Raw genomic sequence first — 22,105 nt, forward strand, 5'->3', positions numbered from 1 at the left:
TAAACTAGGGGTATGAAGGGAAATAGATATTTAGATGCCGTGTGGAGGTCTGTTTGTTTGAATTACATTTACATTGATGCACACACTGTCAAGCAGAACCACTGACACCACAAGTACCTACAAATGCACACACAAACACACACACATATACGTGCACCACAAACTTCCCGCGTACTCATATCACTCAGTCTTTTACTGACAGTGACTGTGCCACTTTTGAGAAGGGTGAGTGGGTGTGTTGACTGGAAACAAGTATCAGTGACCCAACACAGAGTCCTCTAAACTAAGACAAAGTAACACTCAAAGTGGATCTGTTGTCTCCACAGAGCAGCCTGTTTAAGTCCTCAACCTGTTCAGAGAAAAGACCGCACCTTTTGAGGCTAAGAGGGAATCCAGAAACATCTGAACACTCTTTCATTTAACCAAATCTATACTCTGTGAGCTCGTAGTTATATGTTAGATGTTAGTTTGGTTCATTGTGGATTTAGTCAATTTCCTTAACAAATTATGTTATCGTGTGACATTTCTACAAGCTAAAGATAATTGACTGTTTGCTAAGTCCAGCTCCACTGTCAAGCTTTCCATTATTGCACCACACACACATTCAGTTCATGATAAAGGTGGCAGATTTAACACTTCTAATTAGTATTTTTTTAAACAGTGGATACTTGATTTCACACAGAGGTAGACAAAACCAGTTGATTTCGCTGGCTGAAATGACAACAGCCACTGGCAGATTATATCAGCTGTAGCCAGCTAGCTAATTAAGTTAACCCTTGCGCCATAATTATTTAGAAAATGTTGTCTTCGGCTGACTCATTTTAAAACAGATTTTTTTTTTATATAGACATTTCTTAAAGGTCCCATGACATGGTGCTCTTTGGATGCTTTTATATAGACCTTAGTTGTCCCCTAATACTGTATCTGAAGTTCAGCCTTGGTGCAGAATTCCAGCCACTAGAGCCAGTCCCACAATAAGCTTTCCTTAGGATGTGCCATTTCTGTGTCTGTAGCTATTGAGGAGGAGAGAGGGGGGGCAGGGTGGAGGGTGGTAGTGTGACCTTGACCAACTGCCACTTTGCTTGAAAGCCATGATGTCTCTCTCTCATGGGTGGGCCAAATTCTCTGGGCGGGCAAAGCAGAGAAAGGGGAGGTAACCTTGCTCCTTATGACCTCATAAGGAGAAGATTCCAGATCGGCCCATCTGAGCTTTCATTTTCTCAAAGGCAGAGCAGGATACCCAGGGCTCGGTTTACACCTATCACCATTTCTAGCCACTGGGGGACCATAGGCAGGCTGGGGGAACGCACATTAATGTTAAAAAACCTCATAAAGTGAAAGTTTCATGCCATGGGACCTTTAAGTATACACATGAAGGCTGTATGCATGATGTAATATTAAAATACTTATACGTGTTAATATAAACGGAGATTAGTTCTGCTACGGAGTCTAAACGCTTGTGTGGATGGAGATTGTTTTTGTTTCAAAACGCTGTTTAAAAATGAAAACGTAGTTGTGTAGCTGTAGACTGAAACTAAAGCTTTCCCAGGCAGAGCTAGTTAGTACTAATATGATAAATAAAAATGTATGATCAGTCTTATTTTGTTTGTAACATAACCCTATTTGGTTGCTGCTGAGCTTGTTGTCTGCATTTTCAAACTTGATGTTCACTTTTAACGTTACAAGTGAGAGGGTGTGGGCTAAACGATGTGTTTAAAAGATGACTGTATAAACTTACCCCAATCTATTAAAAATCAGAACGGAGCCGCTAATGATACCCTAAACTCCATTAGCATCCAAGTCTGGCCTCTATCCAGTTTACGGAACCTGTTAACCCACAAACGTAATGTGATTAGTTAATTATTTGCTCCTTGACCTCGTTTACTACTGCAGGTAGTGAGCCGGGTTAGCGGAAAATACTAATGATTGCTTCTTATGTTAGGCCAGATAAACACACTGTTTAAACCATTCTTCATACTTTTGCACTTGCATTTTTCTTTTGGAAAGGCTAAAACAGACATCCCTCTCAAAGCTGTTTAGATACCAAGCATCACTCGCACTACGGCCCCTATGCACATCGTAATATGACCTTAAATGATGCATTTTTCTTATCACCTTACTCTTTTCTTTAAGCTGTGTTCTTCGCTCTCTCATAACAACCACTTTTTCAACTTCAGGGTGTCAAAGATGGCAGTGTGGATCCAGGCCCAGCAGCTCCAGGGAGATGCTCTGCACCAGATGCAGTCTCTGTATGGTCAGCACTTCCCCATTGAGGTGCGACATTACCTGTCCCAGTGGATAGAGGGCCAGCTCTGGTGAGTTGCTCTGTGGTGCAAACTGTGTGTGTGTGTGTGTGTGTGTGTGTGTGTGTGTGTGTGTGTGTGTGTGTGTGTGTGTGTGTGTGTGTGTGTGTGTGTGTGTGTGTGTGTGTGTGTGTGTGTGTGTGTGTGTGTGTGTGTGTGTGTGTGTGTGTGTGTGTGTGTGTGTGTGTGTGTGGCATACATTTATGCCTGCACAAATGTTTGTCCATGAGAGCATTTTTTGGACAGTTGCTTTTTCTTTTCTATTTTTTAACATCTTGATGTTCATTTATTAACCATGTGCGTTTATTTCTCCATGTCTGCTTTTTTGTATGTGTGTGTCTTGCGTGCATGCATGTGTGTGTTTTGTGTTGTTAGGGATGCCATAGACCTGGAGAACCCACAGGAGGAGTTCAAGGCCAAACGCCTGCTGGACAGTCTGATCCAGGAGCTGCAGAACAAGGCCGAGCACCAGGTGGGAGAGGACGGCTTCTTACTCAAAATCAAACTGGGACACTACGCCAGCCAGCTCAAGGTAAGTCTTTTGGAAATATACCTCACCAATCACCAGAACAGCACTGAATACCCAGGAATATGCAGTACCTTACTAGTTTACTTTCCTGTTCATACAGCCAGTCTGATTGAGAGATATTTTGGCTTTGGTTTGCAGAGAAAGAGCAACTGCATGAGGGTTACTAGGGCCAATGTTTGAGAACACATAAAGACCAAAGCCAGTATATCAACTGTGGCTTTCAGTTATTTGTCAGATTTATCAGGAAAAGAAACTTTGTTTTTGTGGTCTTAGAATTTACTTTGATACTTTATCTATAGCTAAAAAGTCTGAAATACAAAAAAATCATGGAGCATGATGTGTCTACTGTTCACGCAATCCAAACAAATCAAATCAAGCCAAAACCAACTCCGGAATAATATTGCAATGATATAATCTTTTCAGCAAAACGCTCTCGTTTGAACAAAGTGAGAAAATGATAAGCAAGTGGTTGGAAGAGACATCTGTTTGCTGTTGTTCCTAGGGAGAGCACACATTGGACAATATGTTTTTAAGAACAGGTTGTATCCACCATGAGGAAAACAAGGACAACCCAAGTGAGAGCCTTGGTAGCCAGCCACCGCTGTGATTTATGATCAAGCTCCCTGCTCACAGATCCGTCCCTCTGTTTGTCTTCTCCCCTCCCTGAAACCAGGCAGAGAAACAGGGTGAAGGGGGCTGGCTGTGCAACATCACACTGCAATCCCAATCCCTTCCACTCTGTTTTCCCTTCATTTATTGTGAGCATACTGATGTGGTTGTGTGTAATATATGAAATGTGTCCTGTTAGGAAATAACACAGGAGAACCAATACTGCTGATGCCCTGTGCTCTTTTCTCATTATAGTGTGGTGTGTGTCCTCATAAACTCAGCTTGATGAAAACAATTCAACTTTTAATGCAGTGTCACTCTCCGACTTAAAGCCAGAAACAACAAGAATATCACCAACTGACTCACAACAGTATCTTTTAAACTGAAAGTGAAACAGCAATTTGTTATACTACTTATCAGAGGAAAAAATATTACAGTAACACATAAACCACTCAACTCTGGAGTGTGTGTGACAATGTGTGTGTATGCTAATGAATCATATATGAAGTGCTGCGGACTTCAGAGATTGGTCTCATTAGCTCGTCTAATGGGTTTAGTGGGTCTGCCGCATTGGCTTTGGCTCCAGAACTTAGCGAGCTTCCTTGATACGACTAAATTGGTGAGTCCTGCGTCGCGAGTCCGCTCCACTCGTCAGGGGCTAACAGGCCTTAACAAGGCATATGTGCTCCTTGTCTTTCAGAGCACGTATGACCGCTGTCCTCTGGAGTTGGTCCGATGCATCAAACACATCCTCTACACAGAGCAGAGGCTCGTCAGGGAGGCCACCAATGTGAGTAGGATGCATGCTGTAAAATACATACGCAAGCTTACACCTGCATGCACACTTCTGCTTATTTGTCTACACACAGACATCCCCACTGAATTGCAAACTTGCTTAGAAAAACACCTGCATTATTCATTGCATATCCTGTACAAAGCCTGAGAGCACAAACAGAAGCTCAACTACATATCGGTGACTGATTCAGAGGCTGGGTAATTGTGTAACTACTCTCCGTTTCCTCCATTTATCCCCCCAAGGTCTGCAGATTCCTTTGCATTATTATAAATGCGGACAGTCATACCTACTCAATCATGCTGTAATATGGATTTGTAAAAGTAAACCTTTTGTGTTTCTCCACTGCAACACTGCGATATGGAGGGAAGTCAAATATTTCACAGTTAATGAAAAGCACCGAGCGATAAGACCATAAAGCCAGCTGTGCGTAAAACATGTGACTCTCAGCAACTCCTGCGGTGAATTGATTTCCAATCACGACATGCCTTTTCTATTAGTGGAATGCATATTTGGACTGATTGAATTTCACCGTGTTTAGTCTGAACCTTTAGGCACTGTAGTGTTCTCGTTCAGACCTTTAACTGACCACGCAGTCTGCCTGAGTATGATAAGCAAATGCATTTCTTCCCTCTGTATTTGCAGTGTTCACATCAGGCTTGTGGTCGCTAGGGATTTTATAGTCAAATAGCCCAGCTGCCACACGCAGGGGTCAATGCATCAAGTCCATCTTTGTTTCGTATCGCTGCTCCATCCCCCACAGATATCCCCGTTCGCTCAGCTCACCAGTGGCCAGCCATTTCCCCTAACAACTATCATAAACAACCCAATGACACACGATATACAGGCCATGCAACCATACCATTTACTGTTCCCAAACCGGCCATTTCCTCCGGTTCTCTCTCTCTATGCCTGTCTCTCAATCACACTTTGTAACTGACAGTCGAGCTCTCCGGTGTGCGGATGATGGACAGCATGTCTCAGAAATACCAACAGATCAACCAAGCTTTTGAGGAGCTTCGACTGCTGACCCAGGACACTGAGAATGATCTGCGCAAGCTCCAGCACAACCAGGAGTACTTCATCATCCAGTACCAGGAGAGCCTCCGCATCCAGGGTAAGACCAGAGGACTTTCATCTTTTTATTGCTACTCTAAAGTAATGCAAATGTTTTTAATTAGACAGAAAATTATTGTCAATTGTTTGATAATCAGTAGGCTCGTTCGAGATGAACTGCGCCTCGCCTGTAAAGTAGACGAGAGCAGGCGGCAGCAGTGGGGGGCGGGGACAAAAATCCGCTCTCAAGTCGGACAGTTTTCCAGCTGACTCCAGCAGCCTTCAGGCTGAACAGGAAGTGACACAAACACTGTGGTGCGTTCGGGTCCGATTCCGATTTAATAAAATGTTATCAGACCCATATATCAGCTCCTACACAGTCTCCAGTTGGTTTTATTATGACAGAGTAGCTGTCAAAATGCTCTACATGCGATCTGTTGCTGATTTTAATTAACAACAGACTGTAGATGATCTGTAATCTGAACAGATTTAGTCTCTCTGACTTCTAAACATCACTATCAGCCTCACAACATGTGTTCTGTAAGGAATAAGCTTTTAAATCAGACAAATTGCAGTTAAAATCCCTCCAATTCAAAATCAATAAAAAGTTTATATAAAACGTCATCATGTTGAGTCGATTCTGAACCGATCAGCTGACAGGCGTTTCCCAGCATGCCCTGGGTCCACCTGCGTCCGCCTGGCTCTTGCAGTTGGTGAAAAGCAACTGTGCTACCTGCGTCTCAGAACTGCGGCCGCCTTGGTCTCGTGAGATTACCGTTGCCGACGTGTGCATGACGTCGGAGCAAGTCGGGATCAAGTCGGACACAAATCTAACCGGCATGCATTGGGCGCCGATCGCCGGTGATCGATTCTGCGCAGATCTGGCTCATCTCGAACGAGCCTAGTAATTCGACAGTCAATCTAGCCAAATACTTGCTGGTTCAAGTTTTTCAAATTGTGTTTTCATTCTAAATATTATACATTTAAAATTTTGACTGTAAGTTGGACAACACCTATTTACCGTTTCAGTATTTATTTTTTTAAACAATAAAGAAATAATCACTTGTTGAAGCCCTGAGTGGTTTGGTGTGCGGCTCAATTAAACTGTGGAGTTGCAGTGCTAAATAAAGGTTTTAAAGAATGGTTTCAATCTAGTATATGTCATAGCTTGAAAATAGTCAAGGTGGAAATTGTATTTAAAAAAGAAAAGAAAAAAGAAGATCATTCCATACTCCACATATACTGTATTTCACAGCTGTCTGCAATATGCTGAATGCTGTAGATCCGCAATGAAAAACAAACACCTGGAGTCTCCATAACCAGCAACCTTTGCATTTATATTGCATCATTCAGAAAAACACACCTAGTTTTTTTGACGTCTGTGTTATGCTAGAGAAGGTTATCTCAAGTAAATGATTCTTCTTCTCAGGTGTACATGTATGTGCACATGTTAAATATTTTTACGTCATCTCTGTTTTCCTCCCTTCCTCTCTAACTCCTCCCCACCCCTCCCCCATTTGGATGGCAACAACCCCAACCCTCCACAGCACAGCTGACCAGCCTGGCCACGCTGCCCCCTGCTGACCGACAGCTACGGGAGCCCGCCCTTCTCAGCAAGAGAGCCACTGTGGAGGCATGGCTGACCAGAGAGGCCAACACACTACAGAAATACAGACTGGTAAGACATGAACATGCACACTTAAAGAAAACATACTGTATGTATGTGAAAGAGTGCCACTGTGTGATTGCAAGTCAAAGCTCCTCTTTTCTGTTAATGTGCAGGACCTGGCAGAGAAGCACCAGAAAACACTGCAGCTGTTGAGGAAGCAGCAGACCATCATTCTGGATGACGAGCTGATCCAGTGGAAGAGACGGCAACAGCTGGCAGGCAACGGGGGCCCGCCGGAGGGAGGCCTGGACATCCTGCAGTCCTGGTGAGTTTTCTTCCACCTCCCACCAAGATCCCAGCCACTAGACTGCCTCACAAGGCAAAGGGTTACAGGTTTACAAGCTCTCAATTGACTACTGCTGAGTTCTAAGTTATATGTTCTAATAAACATATACACAGACTATCTGACATGTCTCTTTTTTCAGAAACTTTTCAGAATGGCTGTGTTCTCTTTGTATTTTTTGGATGAAAAAAGCTATCCCATCATAGATTTGTTGTAACTATCCTGTTTCAATTTAAATGGCTAATGGTATGCTGGAGTAAAACCTTCTGCAGTAAACATATTTCCTCTGGCCATGTCTATGCTTAGGCCTAAATTCTTACTTCTACACTGTGTGTGTGTGTGTGTGTGTGTGTGTGTGTGTGTGTGTGTGTGTGTGTGTGTGTGTGTGTGTGTGTGTGTGTGTGTGTGTTGTTTGTCAGGTGTGAGAAGCTGGCAGAAACCATCTGGCAAAACAGGCAGCAGATTCGGAGGGCAGAACACCTCAGACAGCAGCTGCCAATCCCCGGCCCCATTGAAGAGCTCCTCAACGAACTCAACAGTACTATCACAGATATCATCTCAGCATTGGTCACCAGGTGTGTGTGTGTGTGTGTGTGTGTGTGTACTTTTAGAGGTGAATCTTGACTGAATGTGAATGAACAATGAATGTAGGTCAGCATAGTGTCAATACAAGTATATCAGCCCCAGCATGTGTGCAGGTGGGGGGGGGGGGTGTTATGTACATTGATGCATCACTATTTCCTGCACTCAGTGGGGGCCCCTTATGCAAGCAAGTCCTAATTTACACAACCTTAGTTGCTTTTGTAGACAACAGAGTGAGTGAGAGACATGTTTTACTAAAATTAAATTATGCAGGCATTCAGTGTATCCACCTAACGATTAAATCCGAGTGATGCTGCTGTATACTGTAGGGGTTGTGTTTCCCAAACTTTTTACACTCTAGTACCCCTTCAGACTTCAACCTCAGACTCAAACCTTCAGCTATGTAACCCCCACACCCGCACTCTTATATAATTGTTTTTCCCCGCGTAGCCTCTACATCATGTCATGTACCAAAGTTCGGGAACCAATGCTGTAAAGAATGTGTATGTTTGTGGGCATATTTGTTTGTATTTTCTTCTTTCAGTAAGTAAGTAAGTAAGTTTTGTAAAATGTACTGTAAGTCAGAAATAGTCAACTTTGTCAGAAATAGAACAGAAAGGAAACTGGTGTATATGTTTACATTTCAGCCAAACAAACTCATGTTGTTTTAATAAAGAAGTCAGTCAATGATAATTTCAACCGCAAGTAGTTTTCAACACAACAGCGGGGCACATTAAAGTTGGTTACATTGCTGGCATGGAGCCTGTCGCCTGCAGCTCTTCATCTAACAGCTCACTGTGCTTGCTCCTTCTTGTTCCATTACTCCCCGGAATATTTATAATTGATCCTTTGTCAAAAAAATCTAAAACTCTCTTGTTTTGTAGATGCATTTCCTGTTTCATAATTAAAGTAGTCACGTTTTTCACCAGTTAAATGCTTTTAAGCAGCAGTAGGAAATGTTAAGTTTGCACTAGCAGTAACGTAAAGCAGCTCTGACACTGAAAAGTGAACAGCGAGCGTGTTATTATTGAGATAAAATTGGACTTGTCCACGTTTCATCCAGCACGAGAATGGCGGACTCCACCACTATCAATGAAAACTATTATTAGAGAGTAAATTACTAACTGTAAAGACATTAAGTGGCAATTGCAGGAAAACATTTTTTTACCATAAATAGTATCAATTATTCAACTGATTTTATTAAAATCTTAAAATTGGGCACCCAGATAGTTAGTAGAGCGGGCACCCATATGGAGGTTTACTCCTCGACGCAGCAGGCTCAGGTTCGACTCCGACCTGCGGCCCTTTGCTGTATGTCATTCCCCCTCTCTCTCCCTTTTCACTTCTTCAGCTGTCCTGTCAATAAAAGCCTAAAAATGCCCAAAAAATTATCTTTAAAAAAAAAAAAAATCTTAAAGATTATACCTTTAGGTTAGATTACATTTAGGGTTTGAATGTATCTAGGTCCAGGTGAGAATTAAGACTCTAGTGTTATGCTGAATGCAAATAAGTCCAGAGGCAAAGGATAGAAGTCAAATGCACCTAAAGAGATCTGCAGAGTCAAAGAGAATGTTGTGTGCAAAAGATTAAAGGAAAGCAACTTCAAGTGTAGCAAGTTTTTGCTGCACATACGTTTTGGCCCCAAAGGCATATCTGCCAGGATCTTTCAGCCCTTTAGCATCTCTGAACAGGACGTTTATCCTGTGGAATTCTGGCCACAGAAAAGCCCGCACCCACACAGTAATGCACTGCTATTATGCATTGTACAAACACAGGTTATGTTTCCTCAAGAACATCCTCTCTATACTCCCCTGAAGCCCCAGGGGGTTTTAGGCTGAGAATAGTGGAATGTTGTCTTCTCATCACCACTTAGTTAAGCTAAAGACCAGAGGGCTTGAAGGCACATAACAACAGTATGTATTTTCTTCCAAAGTGCCCCTGAGCCTGCAGGCTTAATCATTAGGCTGTGTCTGCTGTTGTCTCACTTCTCACTCTCTGTTTGTGTTAATGTGGTAATCAGAAAACAGAAATTCACACCAACTATGTCAGAAGAAATTAATTGTTGACCCTGTAGGTTTTATACACCGTGATTACTTTCATTACCTTCAATACCTTCCATTAGTGTGCAAAGGCTAATGTTCTCAAATCTGCAGGTCAGTCGAGCTGAAAGGAGCCATGTGGAGTTTTCATAGTAAACAAAAAGATTGCATTCAGCATTTCACATCAAACACATTGTATGTGTACTTAAAGTCTAATGAACACGCTGAAAGCATGTAAACCCCATAAAACATTTGTGCAGTCTTTTGTATGTTTTAAACATGCATTGTTTAGATTCTGTGTTCACTTTAGTTTGCAATTCACAATTGAGACTAGGACTGGGCGATAGGGAGAAAATCAGATCTCAAGATATTCTTGACCAAATACCTCGATATCGACATTGCAACGATATTCTAGGGTTGATAATTGGTGCTTTCACAAAATATCTTCACACTTAGATTTTAGATAAATAATAATCAGTAATGTGGACATAATGTCTACGTGGGGAAAAGGCAAATAACAGAACAGCTAGAACAGTCTGGTAAGTTCAGAAAAGTACATCACTCTACTGTAATGCAGCCTTTGAAACCAGGAAAAGACAACACTTGTGTCATATCACGATATTACCACATCCAAAATCTAAGACGATATCTAGTCTCATATCACGATATCGATATAATATCGATATATTGCCCAGCCCTAATTGAGACCCAGTTTGGATGGAAATATACGGATATTGTGACTAGCTACAGTAAACTGTGAGAATGCATCCAAACAAGCAATTATGGCTATTAGCCACTATATTTGCATGCTCATTCTAATGTTGGTAGAATACATGCAAGCAAAACTTTACATTTTTTTCTTCTTTTTTTTTACATTTATGTTTGGCCATAGGGGAGAAGATTATGTGCAGCACAGCTTATGGACATATTGCACCATAACTAACTAAGCCACAGAATCAACAGGGCTTTGTCCTGTAATTCATTCTATTCACTCCCTTTTTGTCTCCACAGCACCTTCATCATTGAGAAACAGCCTCCACAGGTGCTAAAAACCCAAACCAAGTTTGCCGCTACAGTGCGCCTCCTAGTGGGCGGGAAATTGAACGTGCACATGAACCCTCCGCAGGTCAAAGCCACCATCATTAGTGAACAGCAAGCCAAGGCCCTGCTGAAGAACGAGAACACAAGGAAGTAAGTCCAGTCCCCCATTCATGTCACTGTGGATTTAAAAACTGAAAATGCTAGAAACAATTACAAAAAGGACATTTGAGGTTTTTTATGGAGGTTCACACTTTAGCGACATGGTTAGTAATTTTTTTAAATCAGATGTTTACAATAACGTTACACACACAAATGCTTTCACGCTGCAGCGATAACTCGCATCCTGCTGTTTCCTCTTTACACATTTTTGGTATCCCTACTTCATTTAGTGGGGACACCACGACGAGCTCTTGTGGCACCAAAAAGATAAGGATTCTTAGTTTTCTATTGGGATTACTGGATCCCAGGATGAACTCTGGCCTAGTGTGTTTCCAGACCTTACCACAGAGACATGGCTGGAACTTGAACAATGCCTCAGAGGAATCTATGGTGTGGATGCAGAATCCGCATATAGCCTGTTTCACAGCCTCGTTCCACATTCCTCCTGACAAATAGAAACCTTCCAAGACTGTAGGTCAGCCAGGAAGCCAGTGGTTATATGGTGAACAATTCAACAGCTCAGCCATCATCTGCTGTTTCTCATCTAAACCCTTTAGTATGGGACCCGATCCACAGCCCAGAAATAACTGCTTGGTGTTCTCTTATGTAGAAAAGATAGAGGTAGTTAAAGCTTCCAATTATATGAGTGTGAAGATCATTCCTACTCCCTGCATGTGTTTAACTCGGCTCCTGCCGTCCAAACGAGCATCATTTTATTTTAATTTGTTCTTGGAAGAATATAATTCTCAGCACTCAAGTGCGTCACAGCCGACTTTACAGCTAATTGACTCAATCCTTGATTGTCTTTCTCCTTCAGTGACAGCAGTGGAGAAATTCTCAACAATAACTGTGTGATGGAGTACCACCAGACTACAGGCACTCTCAGCGCCCACTTCAGGAACATGGTAAGTGCTTGAAATCATATTTTCCTATAATAGCTGTAAATATATTTACTTTGGGGGAAATAACTTCACTTGTTATTTATGTATTTCCAATAAGCTTTAAAATTTCTAGAATAAATTGGCAGTATACTGAAATAACATTTAAACAAATTTAGAAGCAACCGTGTTGAGCTGCACTGCAACATCCACTGTGATTGTCTGGCGACTGTGCAGTGTGGGTTTTGCAGTACATTGCACAAACTCATGGCAACTCAGCAATGGCTTTGCAGGATCCTTCTGCAGCTCTAGTAGAGCCTCTCTCTACATCACACAAAAATCATCAGAGACCTCCATGCATTATTTACATGTCAGTCCTGTAGTCTGACTCAAAGTGAATTATGCAGACATGTACTGTATGTATGTATAATGCATGTGCATTGCCAGCCAAATTGTACCGTGTATCCAGTATCGTTTATTCTTACACATGTCATCTATCATGTAGTCTTTGAAGAGGATCAAGCGATCGGACAGGCGAGGAGCAGAATCTGTCACAGAAGAGAAGTTCACCATTCTGTTCGAGTCCCAGTTTAGTGTCGGAGGCAATGAGCTTGTCTTTCAAGTGAAGGTAAGAGGGTGCAGGTAGACAACGAAGAAAATAATATATTAGCATGGTGGATGCACAAAGGCACTATCCATTCTTGCTCCTGCAGGAGTGGCAATCTGTCTATTCTACTCCTACACACTGATGTACAGTAGAACCATTCCTTCTCTGTCTTCCTCTCAGTGGTTTTATGTTGTTTATTTAAAACATTCTTATTTACCATTAAAACCATAAAGATACTATGAAGGCCTTGTTGTTTTGCAGTATGTGCTGCATATATTTGTTAAAGCATTCTCATGCTGACTCCCTTCTTTCTCTCAACAGACATTATCACTTCCTGTAGTAGTGATAGTTCACGGTAGCCAAGACAATAACGCTACAGCAACTGTGTTGTGGGACAACGCTTTTGCAGAGCCGGTGAGTGAATGTTTGTGTGTGTAAGTGTGTTTAAAAGTTTATTTAGAGATGATTCAACTTTCAAATTAGCCTATTTTTTATTTGTTTCAGAAACACTTAAATGTATTTGTTTTATGTTTTAAATGTACCTTTCACATTTAGCAATTAAGTTAATTTATCAAACAAAAATGCTAATATCTTTTTTTAGATTTAGATTTGTGGCTTTTTCTAATGATTCAGTTTTGACCATTTAAGTAATTGAAAGGAGATACTGCAGGTGAAGGGACTCTGCGATGGGCATATGTTCTTGTTTTCTGACATTTAAAAACTAAGTAGATTAAACAATAATAAAAAATACTCAATAATTGCTGCCCTTCACATGAATATGAATGCGTATGAATTACCTTTTTTCATTTAGGATCAAGTTGATCGAGTTACCAAGTAGATTAATTTCTTTTTGAACAAAGTTTATTTCTGAATTTCTGTTAGTACAGCTTTGACAATTCACTGCATGCATATGTTTGGACTGGTAAATATCCCCCCACCCACAATAACATTCAGAGGGTATACAACTTAAACTGTGCAAGAAAAATAAATAAATAAACATAAACATTCACATAATGTAAAATAATCATAGTTAAAAAGAAACAAGTAGATTCATTTCTGTATACTGTATGTTTGGTCTATCTACTTAATCATTTTTATTTTTTTTCTATCTGGATCAATTCATGAAGAATGTGCTTAATTCTTGCAGAAACGATGCAAATAGAAATAGCTGCATGTGCTTTTATTTAGTGCTCACGTTTGCACATTTTATCTACACCGATGTTTTTGCATTCTGCTGTCGCCTTGCTTGTGTCGATAAAGCTCATGTGAATCCTCTGCGTCTACAGGGACGGGTGCCTTTCCTCGTGCCAGATAAAGTGCTTTGGCCTCAGCTGTGCGATGCCATAAACATGAAGTACAAGGCTGAGGTGCAGAGTAACCGAGGCCTGTCAGAGGAGAACCTGGTCTTCCTGGCTCAAAAGGCCTTCAGCAGCTCCAGCAACAACCCTGACGACTACCGCAACATGACTATGACTTGGTCACAGTTTAACCGGGTCAGCGCCAGTCTCTGCCTCTCTAGCAGCTTGTATAAAGAGCATACTAATTATCTGTTATCAGTTTTAATGTATGGACTTCTAACATACTCACAGAGGGTTTTCTCCTCTTTGCATTTTTAAAATGCCCCCAAGCCAGTTTCAGTAAGCGTTTTCATCCGCATGCTTGTTCTCCATGGAATCATTTACTATTGGTTATTCATACATAGAAATATTTCGTGGTCCATTTGCAGCGCTCTTACAGCCCTTTTCTGTAGTCGCCTTGGGTGAGAGCGCCTTATTGGTGGCCAGGTCTTCATTTTAATGGGCCTGTTTGTCCACACACTGAATAGCTGGAGGCCTCATTTTCTGGCTCAAAGCAGCTGGCAATGGCAGAAAACGCACTCGCATTAACCACACACCATCAGTCTCATTAGATTACAGGAACATCAAGTTTCCGCCGCTTCACAGACTGGTGTATAAGCTACACACATACACACAGTTTCTCTCGCTCTTCTTTTTCCTCACACACAATATACAGTATACACATACAGCTGCACACATGAGGACATGCTGTTTTCTATATTTATGGACTGGTTGTACATGGGTGAATGTGAAAACCTTTTAAAAGAAGTACTATATGTGTGGCCGGGTGGGTAGAGCAGGCGCACATATATTGAGAGGCTTTATGCCTCGACGCAGAGGTCCAGGGTTCGAGTCTGACCTGTGACTAATTCCTGCATGTCTTCCCCCTCTCTCTCACCTAGTTGTCCTATCAGTTAAATGTGGAAAAGCCCAAAAATAATCTTAAAAAAAAAAAAAAAAAGTACTATGTGCATTAAAAAATATATTTTTGCTTGCAGGAAAGCTTGCCAGGGAGGAACTTTACATTTTGGCAGTGGTTTGATGGAGTAATGGAACTCACAAAAAAGCATCTCAAACCACACTGGAATGACGGGTAAGGGAACTGCAGATTTTTTAGTCGTGTTCAAAGTTTGGCTGTGAAATGTGTCAGAACAGAAAAATAAAAGCACTACCTCTATTTATTTTTTAATTTGGACTGCACATTCTGTGAAAGTAAATGTTTTCCTGTCACTATTTTGTCAGTCTTTACAACTCAGCCAATGGTTTACAGTACTTTCATGATTTTCAATGGCAACCTGGGGAGCTGGACTTGCTCTCCCCAATAAACTAGGATGAACAGTTTTAATGTCTTTGTTTTTCTCTATATCTTTCTTTTCTAGAGCCATATTGGGCTTTGTGAACAAGCAGCAGGCTCAGGACATGCTCATGTCCAAACCCAACGGTACTTTCCTTCTGCGTTTTAGTGACTCTGAGATCGGAGGAATTACAATTGCCTGGGTGGCAGAAAATCCCAACAAAGCAGGTAAGACATGTAAATGTGATACAGGTAGTACTGTTAACATGTTTTGATATTAGGTCTAGGAGATTTAATCACTGCTGCCAAGCCTTGTTGATGTACCAGCTACTGAACAACTGCAACATGCGCTGAATGACTTGATTGCCAATATTAAAGCTTTGGTGAATAACTTTTTGATATTAATGAACGTCTGTTACATTCAAGCCATTGCCAAATGAGTTGCTACAAAGCAAATTATGGAAGGCTTGCATCATGTGGACGCGCCTACAGTTTTGTTGTCATTACTATTATTAGAATTCCTCATGGGGGCGGCTGAAACTACGCACTACAGCTTTAAGGAAGGATGCACCTTCACTTTTCATGGTCAATCTACCCGTTCACCTGCAACATCGCTTAACCAACTGGGAGGTTGACGCCGGGCCTGGCGTCCTCGTGTCAATTATCGTGCACTGATCTCACCGTTTCAGTTCATTGAGGTTGATTAATAGACTGAAACTAAACAAACCCTCAGGCAGGCTCATTTTCGGTTAAGACCTGCCTTCTTGAAGCTTGGCAACCAATCGAAAATGACAAATGATAACCTGTGTGACCGTGACAGTTAACAACCAAGTTTGAGATGGCATAATTTTCCAACTTTCAAAAATCAGCATGAACCAGGTTCAGGAAAAGCCAGATACATTTTAAGGCTCCTTGTCACAATTCAAAAATCTGTTATTGCAAGTTTAAAGTGGCCAATTGGAGCTTTGAGTTAGATGGCACTTTGATAATATAGTTGAAACTTCTACCAGTGATGTAGTTTTTAGAAACAACAGTATTTTAGATGTCTGTAAAAATACTGAAATGAAAATGTTCTGAAGAAAGGCTGATTATATTGCTGTTATTGCTGATACTGTGGTGTGGGTGCTGTGTTTCTCCAGGTGAGAGAATGGTTTGGAACCTCATGCCCTACACAACCAAAGACTTCTCCATTCGCTCTCTGGCTGATCGCATCAGCGATCTCAATCACCTGCTGTTCCTCTACCCCGACAGACCCAAGGATGAAGTTTTCTCCAAATATTATACCCCACCACTCTGTAAGCAACGTTCTGTTTGTTCTGGCTGCTGTTACTTTCAAAATTATATATCACAGCTTCAAAGCCTTCATAGTGAACGGATGTATTGATTGCGGTACAGCAACTGTACTGAGCTCTCTCCCTGTGCTTGTTTGTTTTAAAGCCAAAGCAGTGGATGGCTACGTGAAACCGCAAATCAAACAAGTGGTGCCCGAGTAAGTATCACACTTCCTGTTTGCCTTTCCTCCTGTTCTTCCATTCCTGCCCCGCCTCTCCTTTTCTTCTTCCCTGGCGTCCAACCACCAGTTTTTCCTCTGTGGCAACATTTAGAGTTAATCACTAAATATTGGACCCTGAATTCAGATCAGCTATTAGTTAGCTGTTACAGTTGGAGGAGGCCAATTAGGGATGGCCAGGGTTCCTGAGCAAGCTTGTCTTCCACTCATCATTAGAGTTAGGCTTGTTAGTTAGCAAGCTCCGCTGCCTGTCTCCACGGTTGGTTCTCCCACGGTACAGAGAATGGCCATAATGATGCAGCGAGGCCTGGAAAACACGCTGAGGGTAGTTGCTTAGGCAACTGCTGAACATAGACTTATAGGCTTTTATCTGTCTGTCTGTCTGTGTGTGTGTGTGTGTGTGTGTGTGTGTGTGTGTGTGTGTGTGTGTGTGTGTGTGTGTGTGTGTGTGCGTGTGCGTGTAGGTTTACTACAGCCAATCCAGACCCAGCAAGCGGAAATCCTACATATATGGATCACGGCGCCTCCCCAGCACCCGTCAATCACCCTCACACCTATGGCATATACCCACCTATGTGAGTCAACAAGTCCTTTGAACATTATGAGCGCCTCTGTGTGAGTGTGAATTTTCTGAGAGTAAAGAGTGTCTTGTTGCTCCTGCTGGTTTTTTTGGTGATGTGCTGCCAGCTTGTCTGAGTGTGGTTTGGCTCCACTCTGTGTCCTGTGGCAGGAGTGACTCTATGTTGGACGCGGACGGAGAGTTCGACCTGGACGACACCATGGACGTGGCGAGGCATGTAGAGGAGCTCCTTCGGCGGCCCGTAGAGAGCCAGTGGGGTGGCCAACAGTCCTGACCCTTGACCTTTTAACCCGTGACAACACCAAACAAACCATGCCTCCCAACTTGCCCCACTTGCATTGACATTTCTCATGGTTTAATTCCATTCATTTCTCATTTCTTTTTTCAGATAGCTATAATGTGAAATGTTAATAATGGTTGTGATTTTCTTTTTCTGTTCAGCATGAGAGCATGCATGTCAGTGACTTCTCTTAGTTTTATTTGTGTCCATAAGTGTTTGTAAAACAGACTAGGTATAAAGCAAAACCTACAATGTTACAATATTGTGAAAAAGAAAAGGTAATGTTCATTCACATTTTGCGTGCATTTCCAATTGATTTTGAGCAGATTTAAAAAAGAAAGCTACTGTATGAAGTCATTTTAACAGTTAAATGTTTTATTTTGTTATTTTCTGCTTTGTAAATGGGTTATATGTATTTTGATAGTGACATTGAACTTGCCCTTTGACAAAAAAAAAGAAACTTTAATGAAGAGTTTTGCTTTTGCTCTTAACAACATAATTGGAGTCATTGCTCTGCAGAGTTACAGTCAATCTTTTTGAATCCATATACACTAACCTAAGGCAGAGCGACTCTCTTTGCTTGCTGCAACTGACAGCACACACATCAGCACACAGTACACGCACACAAGTGTACAATGTATTTGTTCTGATTTGTTCACCAGCTGAAACCCAGCAGGGAGAGTTTCATGCACCTCCCTTGCTCTCACAAGGCTATTTGTCTTCTGTTTGTATCTTGAAATGCAAATCTAAGCATTTACCCAGCGCTGCCTGCTTGTCCTCTCAGGTCCCTCTGTTCCCCTCATCAATGCTACCTCGCCTTATTCTACTGACAGTCGTTGTTTCTGCACCACATTCACAACAGTAGGTACGTCTATTAGGTTTTCTTCTTGTGATTTGTGTTTATATGTGTGAAGGAGATCTCCTTGTTGTCCGACTGTTTTATGCTTGAAGCCACTCACCTGATGAAGTCTAGAGGCAGGAAGTGCCACTCGTCTGATCGGGTATTCCTGAATATTTGGCTCCCTTCGGACTTTTCTGCCCATCCGTCCACTTGTCCCCATACCTGTATCACGACACTGCCAAAACAGGCGTGCGCAAATCTCTGTGTGACAACATGACTGCACCAGCAGCTAAAGTTGCAAGGCATACAGTAAATAGATAGATGCAGGCTTTGAATGCTTGCACAGACTCACCAGCCGCTGGGTCACATATAGAACTCAAGGATGTGGTGTCATGTCAGTTTCTTTGTATGGATTTTGTTTCAACATTAGGTTTCAGTGTGTGTCCCAATTTTGCTACACATAAAAGATAACCAATAGAAAAGGTTGAGACTATTAACCCACTCCCTCCTCTGACACACATACACACACGATGCTGATTAGAAAATATTTCAACAGCCTTTCACCTCAGGAATGAATCGCTTTGCTTAGCTGATGTATAAGCCAAGTAGAAAATGATCAATGTATACAGAATATATGAATTTATTTTCTCTATCATAACTCTATTTTATTATTGTTTCTCTGGCACTCCCCCTATTGAATGTAACCCCCTTTGCATGACCCTGTTGAGGATAGAAGTACCAATGCTTCCTCAGTCTGAGCAAGTTTCAAGTCTCGTATCACCAGAAGTATCAGTTGAAAAAGGACACAATGCAACTGGAAATCAGGGAAGTAATGATGTACTTTTGTGTTTGTCTGACAGACATTACAGTATTAAAGATATTCCCTTGTCTATCTTTCATTTCTTCCTCAAAATTTTTTTGTATGTCGCTTTTATTTCCTGTTTTTTATAATCTCAAGCTACATGGGCAGTCTTGTGATATATCCTTCATTACCATTTTTTTCTCATCATTTTTAAAGCTTTGTTCCACTGTAGCGTGTGTATTATTTGATGATGTAGATGGCGCTGTGTGCTCTTCGATGTATATGTACCATGTTTGTGGTTTGGATTTATCACAAGAGAAACAGCTGTTGAGTTAAAAAATAGGAAAATAAAGTTTTATAAATAATTTTAACTCAACCTGTAGAAGTACAGAAGATTCTAATGTCACTACAAAATAAATGCTATTTTTTTAATGTGTGCAGTCAACACCATTTAATCCCCAAGCAGTAGAGTGGCACTCCAGAAGCTCACCTGGATTCAACAGGAATGTGCAGGGACAAAGTATTGTGTTCAACTGCATCATATACAGTACACTATATGAGGAAACCCTTTTTTGGTGCAACTGTCAAAAGAGTTACTGTGCAGTGCTGCATTATTAATACAATGCAACATGTGAAATGAGTTTCTCTTCAGTCAGGGACAAAGGGATTATATGTTTAAATGTATAACAAACTATTTCACTTACCAATGCACTCTACAGTATGAGCCTTTTTGTTGGAGAAAACTCAGCTTTGGGTCAAAAGAATGTATTTTACAGGTGTGAAATAATATGTTTACCTTAAAGGAATATGCCACCATTTGTTGAAATAGGGTTATTCACCGTTGCCTCTATATTTATATAGGTGGGCAAATGCATTTTTGTCTCAGTGCATGCATTGTCTTAGTCCGGCGCCGCCGCCACTAGCTTAGCTTAGCGTAATGAATGGAATCCTTTGTTGCCGTTAGTATGTCATGAGTGAAATGTGACAACAACAACAAAACCTAATTACTTATTGTGGCCTGTGTATTCACAAAGTGTAAAAATAGCAATGCAGATTAAGACTAGACGATTTCCTAGGCAGATATTGACTTGGGACTTTATTGGGTGGAAGTAGACTACAGCTGAAGCACTGCTACTCAGACACAGAGATATCGGCAGCCTGCGGAGCTCCACGACCGGTGCAAAGTCACCCTTTCTGGGTTACTGGACTACCAAATGCCACTGCCCTGCCTGAGCTCCGCGGGTCTCGGCGGGCCGCTGCCCGTCCAGTAACTTAGAAACAGTGACTTTGCGCCGGCCGCAGAGCCCCGCAGGCTGCCTTCCGTGGCAGGGCTCAGTCAGGGCAGCAGCATTTGGTTGTCCAGTAACCCAGAAACAGTGACTTTTACGCTGGCCGCAGAGCCCCGCAGAGCCCCGCGGAGCCACGCGGAGCCACGCGGAGGCGGCAGATCTCAGTCAGGGCAGCGGCATTTGGATGTCCAGCAACCCAGAAACAGTGACTTTGCGCCGGTCATGGAGCTCCGCGGGCTGCCGATATCTCTGTGCTCGAGTAGCAGTGCTTCGGCTGTAGTCTACTTCCACCCAATATAGTCGCAAGTCAATATCTACTTAGGAAATTGTCTAGTCTTAATCTGCATTGCTATTTTTACTCGTTGTGAATACACAGGCCACAAGAAGTAATTAGGTTTTGTTTTTTTTGTTGTTGGGTTACTTTTACTCACGACATGCTACAAAGGATTCTATTCATTGCGCTAAGCTAAGCTAGCGGTGGCACCGCCAGACTAAGACAATGCATGCAGTGAGAAAAAAATGCGTTTGCCCACCTATATAAATATAGAGGAGACTGTGAATAACCCTATTTCAACAAACGGTGGCGTATTCCTTTAAAGGAACGTACCACCAGGCTTTTCCTCACTGCAGACTATTTTCTAAAGCCATTGTTTGGATTTTCCCCAAGTGCTGTCAGTCACTTGTTTCCTACCATTTTTGTACAATATGAATATCAACTTCAGAAAGTTCATGATGAGAAATAGGTAAACAATGAAATTGTTGAAAATGAACTTCATGCAAAGTTGTTCATTTAGGGCAGTGATATTTACGGCCCACGGCCAGATTTGGTGAAGAAGGGTGGCGGTTGTCCCACTGACCATTTTCTCATTCACAATGAAAATACATTGATTCACACTTTTAATTATTTATTTATACTTTGAATGTAAATAAGGGTTTAAAAAAGCATGAAAATAGAGCTTGTTTTAAAGTATGGGAGGATCCAGAGGTCCTGGCTAAGCCCTGAATGTCCTCAAATCCTAGAAATGTGTGGGGCTGCTGCGACAGGCTTTTTGTTGGTTATTATTTGTTTATTCATGTTATCTGATAGATATTATTCATGTTTGTTTATTAACTGGCTGCTGGCCTCCTGTCCTTTTGCAAAATTGGCCCCTGGGCAAAGCAAGTTCCCTGTATCCAAGTAATTCTGATTTAGGGTTTTGCAGTTGTAAAAATGTATTATATGTTAAAGGTCCCATGGCATGAAAATTTTAGGTTTTTTTAACATTAATATGAGTTCCCCCAGCCTGCCTATGGTCCCCCAGTGGCTAGAAATGGCGATAGATGTAAACCGAGCCCTGGGTATCCAAGTCTGCCTTTGAGAAATGAAAGTTCAGATGGGCCAATCTGGAATCTTGCTCCTTATGAGGTCAAATGTGGCCACTCAAAACTCTGGACATAAGAAAGGGTGAGTACAGGAAGCCAGCTGTAGAGATAATAATACTGTTAGATCTTGTGCAAACCATATTATTTAAATACAATACCCTCACGAACCACAATAGCAGCACACTGTCTTGATCGCAAATGTTCTTAATAAGCTCACTTCTGCCATCTGGTGGATATAAGAAAAATAACAGATTTTTGTATG

The 22,105-nt window shown here is 41.7% G+C and overlaps 1 protein-coding gene across 1 annotated transcript in view; it reads left to right on the forward strand.

Moving 5' to 3' along the window:
- Positions 1-19,624, forward strand: part of stat5a (signal transducer and activator of transcription 5a) — a 59,960-nt gene extending 40,336 nt beyond the window's left edge. The window contains 19 exon segments of the mRNA XM_039825014.1: positions 2,178-2,315; positions 2,679-2,835; positions 4,142-4,231; positions 5,178-5,190; positions 5,193-5,351; positions 6,838-6,968; positions 7,073-7,224; positions 7,662-7,817; positions 10,875-11,054; positions 11,881-11,968; positions 12,447-12,569; positions 12,870-12,962; positions 13,835-14,041; positions 14,884-14,978; positions 15,265-15,407; positions 16,319-16,474; positions 16,617-16,668; positions 17,154-17,264; positions 17,420-19,624. Coding sequence (XP_039680948.1) covers positions 2,178-2,315; positions 2,679-2,835; positions 4,142-4,231; positions 5,178-5,190; positions 5,193-5,351; positions 6,838-6,968; positions 7,073-7,224; positions 7,662-7,817; positions 10,875-11,054; positions 11,881-11,968; positions 12,447-12,569; positions 12,870-12,962; positions 13,835-14,041; positions 14,884-14,978; positions 15,265-15,407; positions 16,319-16,474; positions 16,617-16,668; positions 17,154-17,264; positions 17,420-17,543 — 2,368 coding nt within the window. The 3' untranslated portion in view covers positions 17,544-19,624.
- The last annotated feature ends 2,481 nt before the right edge of the window (positions 19,625-22,105 follow it).

The sequence above is a fragment of the Perca fluviatilis genome, chromosome 15 (assembly GCF_010015445.1).
Source record: "Perca fluviatilis chromosome 15, GENO_Pfluv_1.0, whole genome shotgun sequence".
Taxonomy (NCBI): Eukaryota; Metazoa; Chordata; class Actinopteri; order Perciformes; family Percidae; genus Perca; species Perca fluviatilis.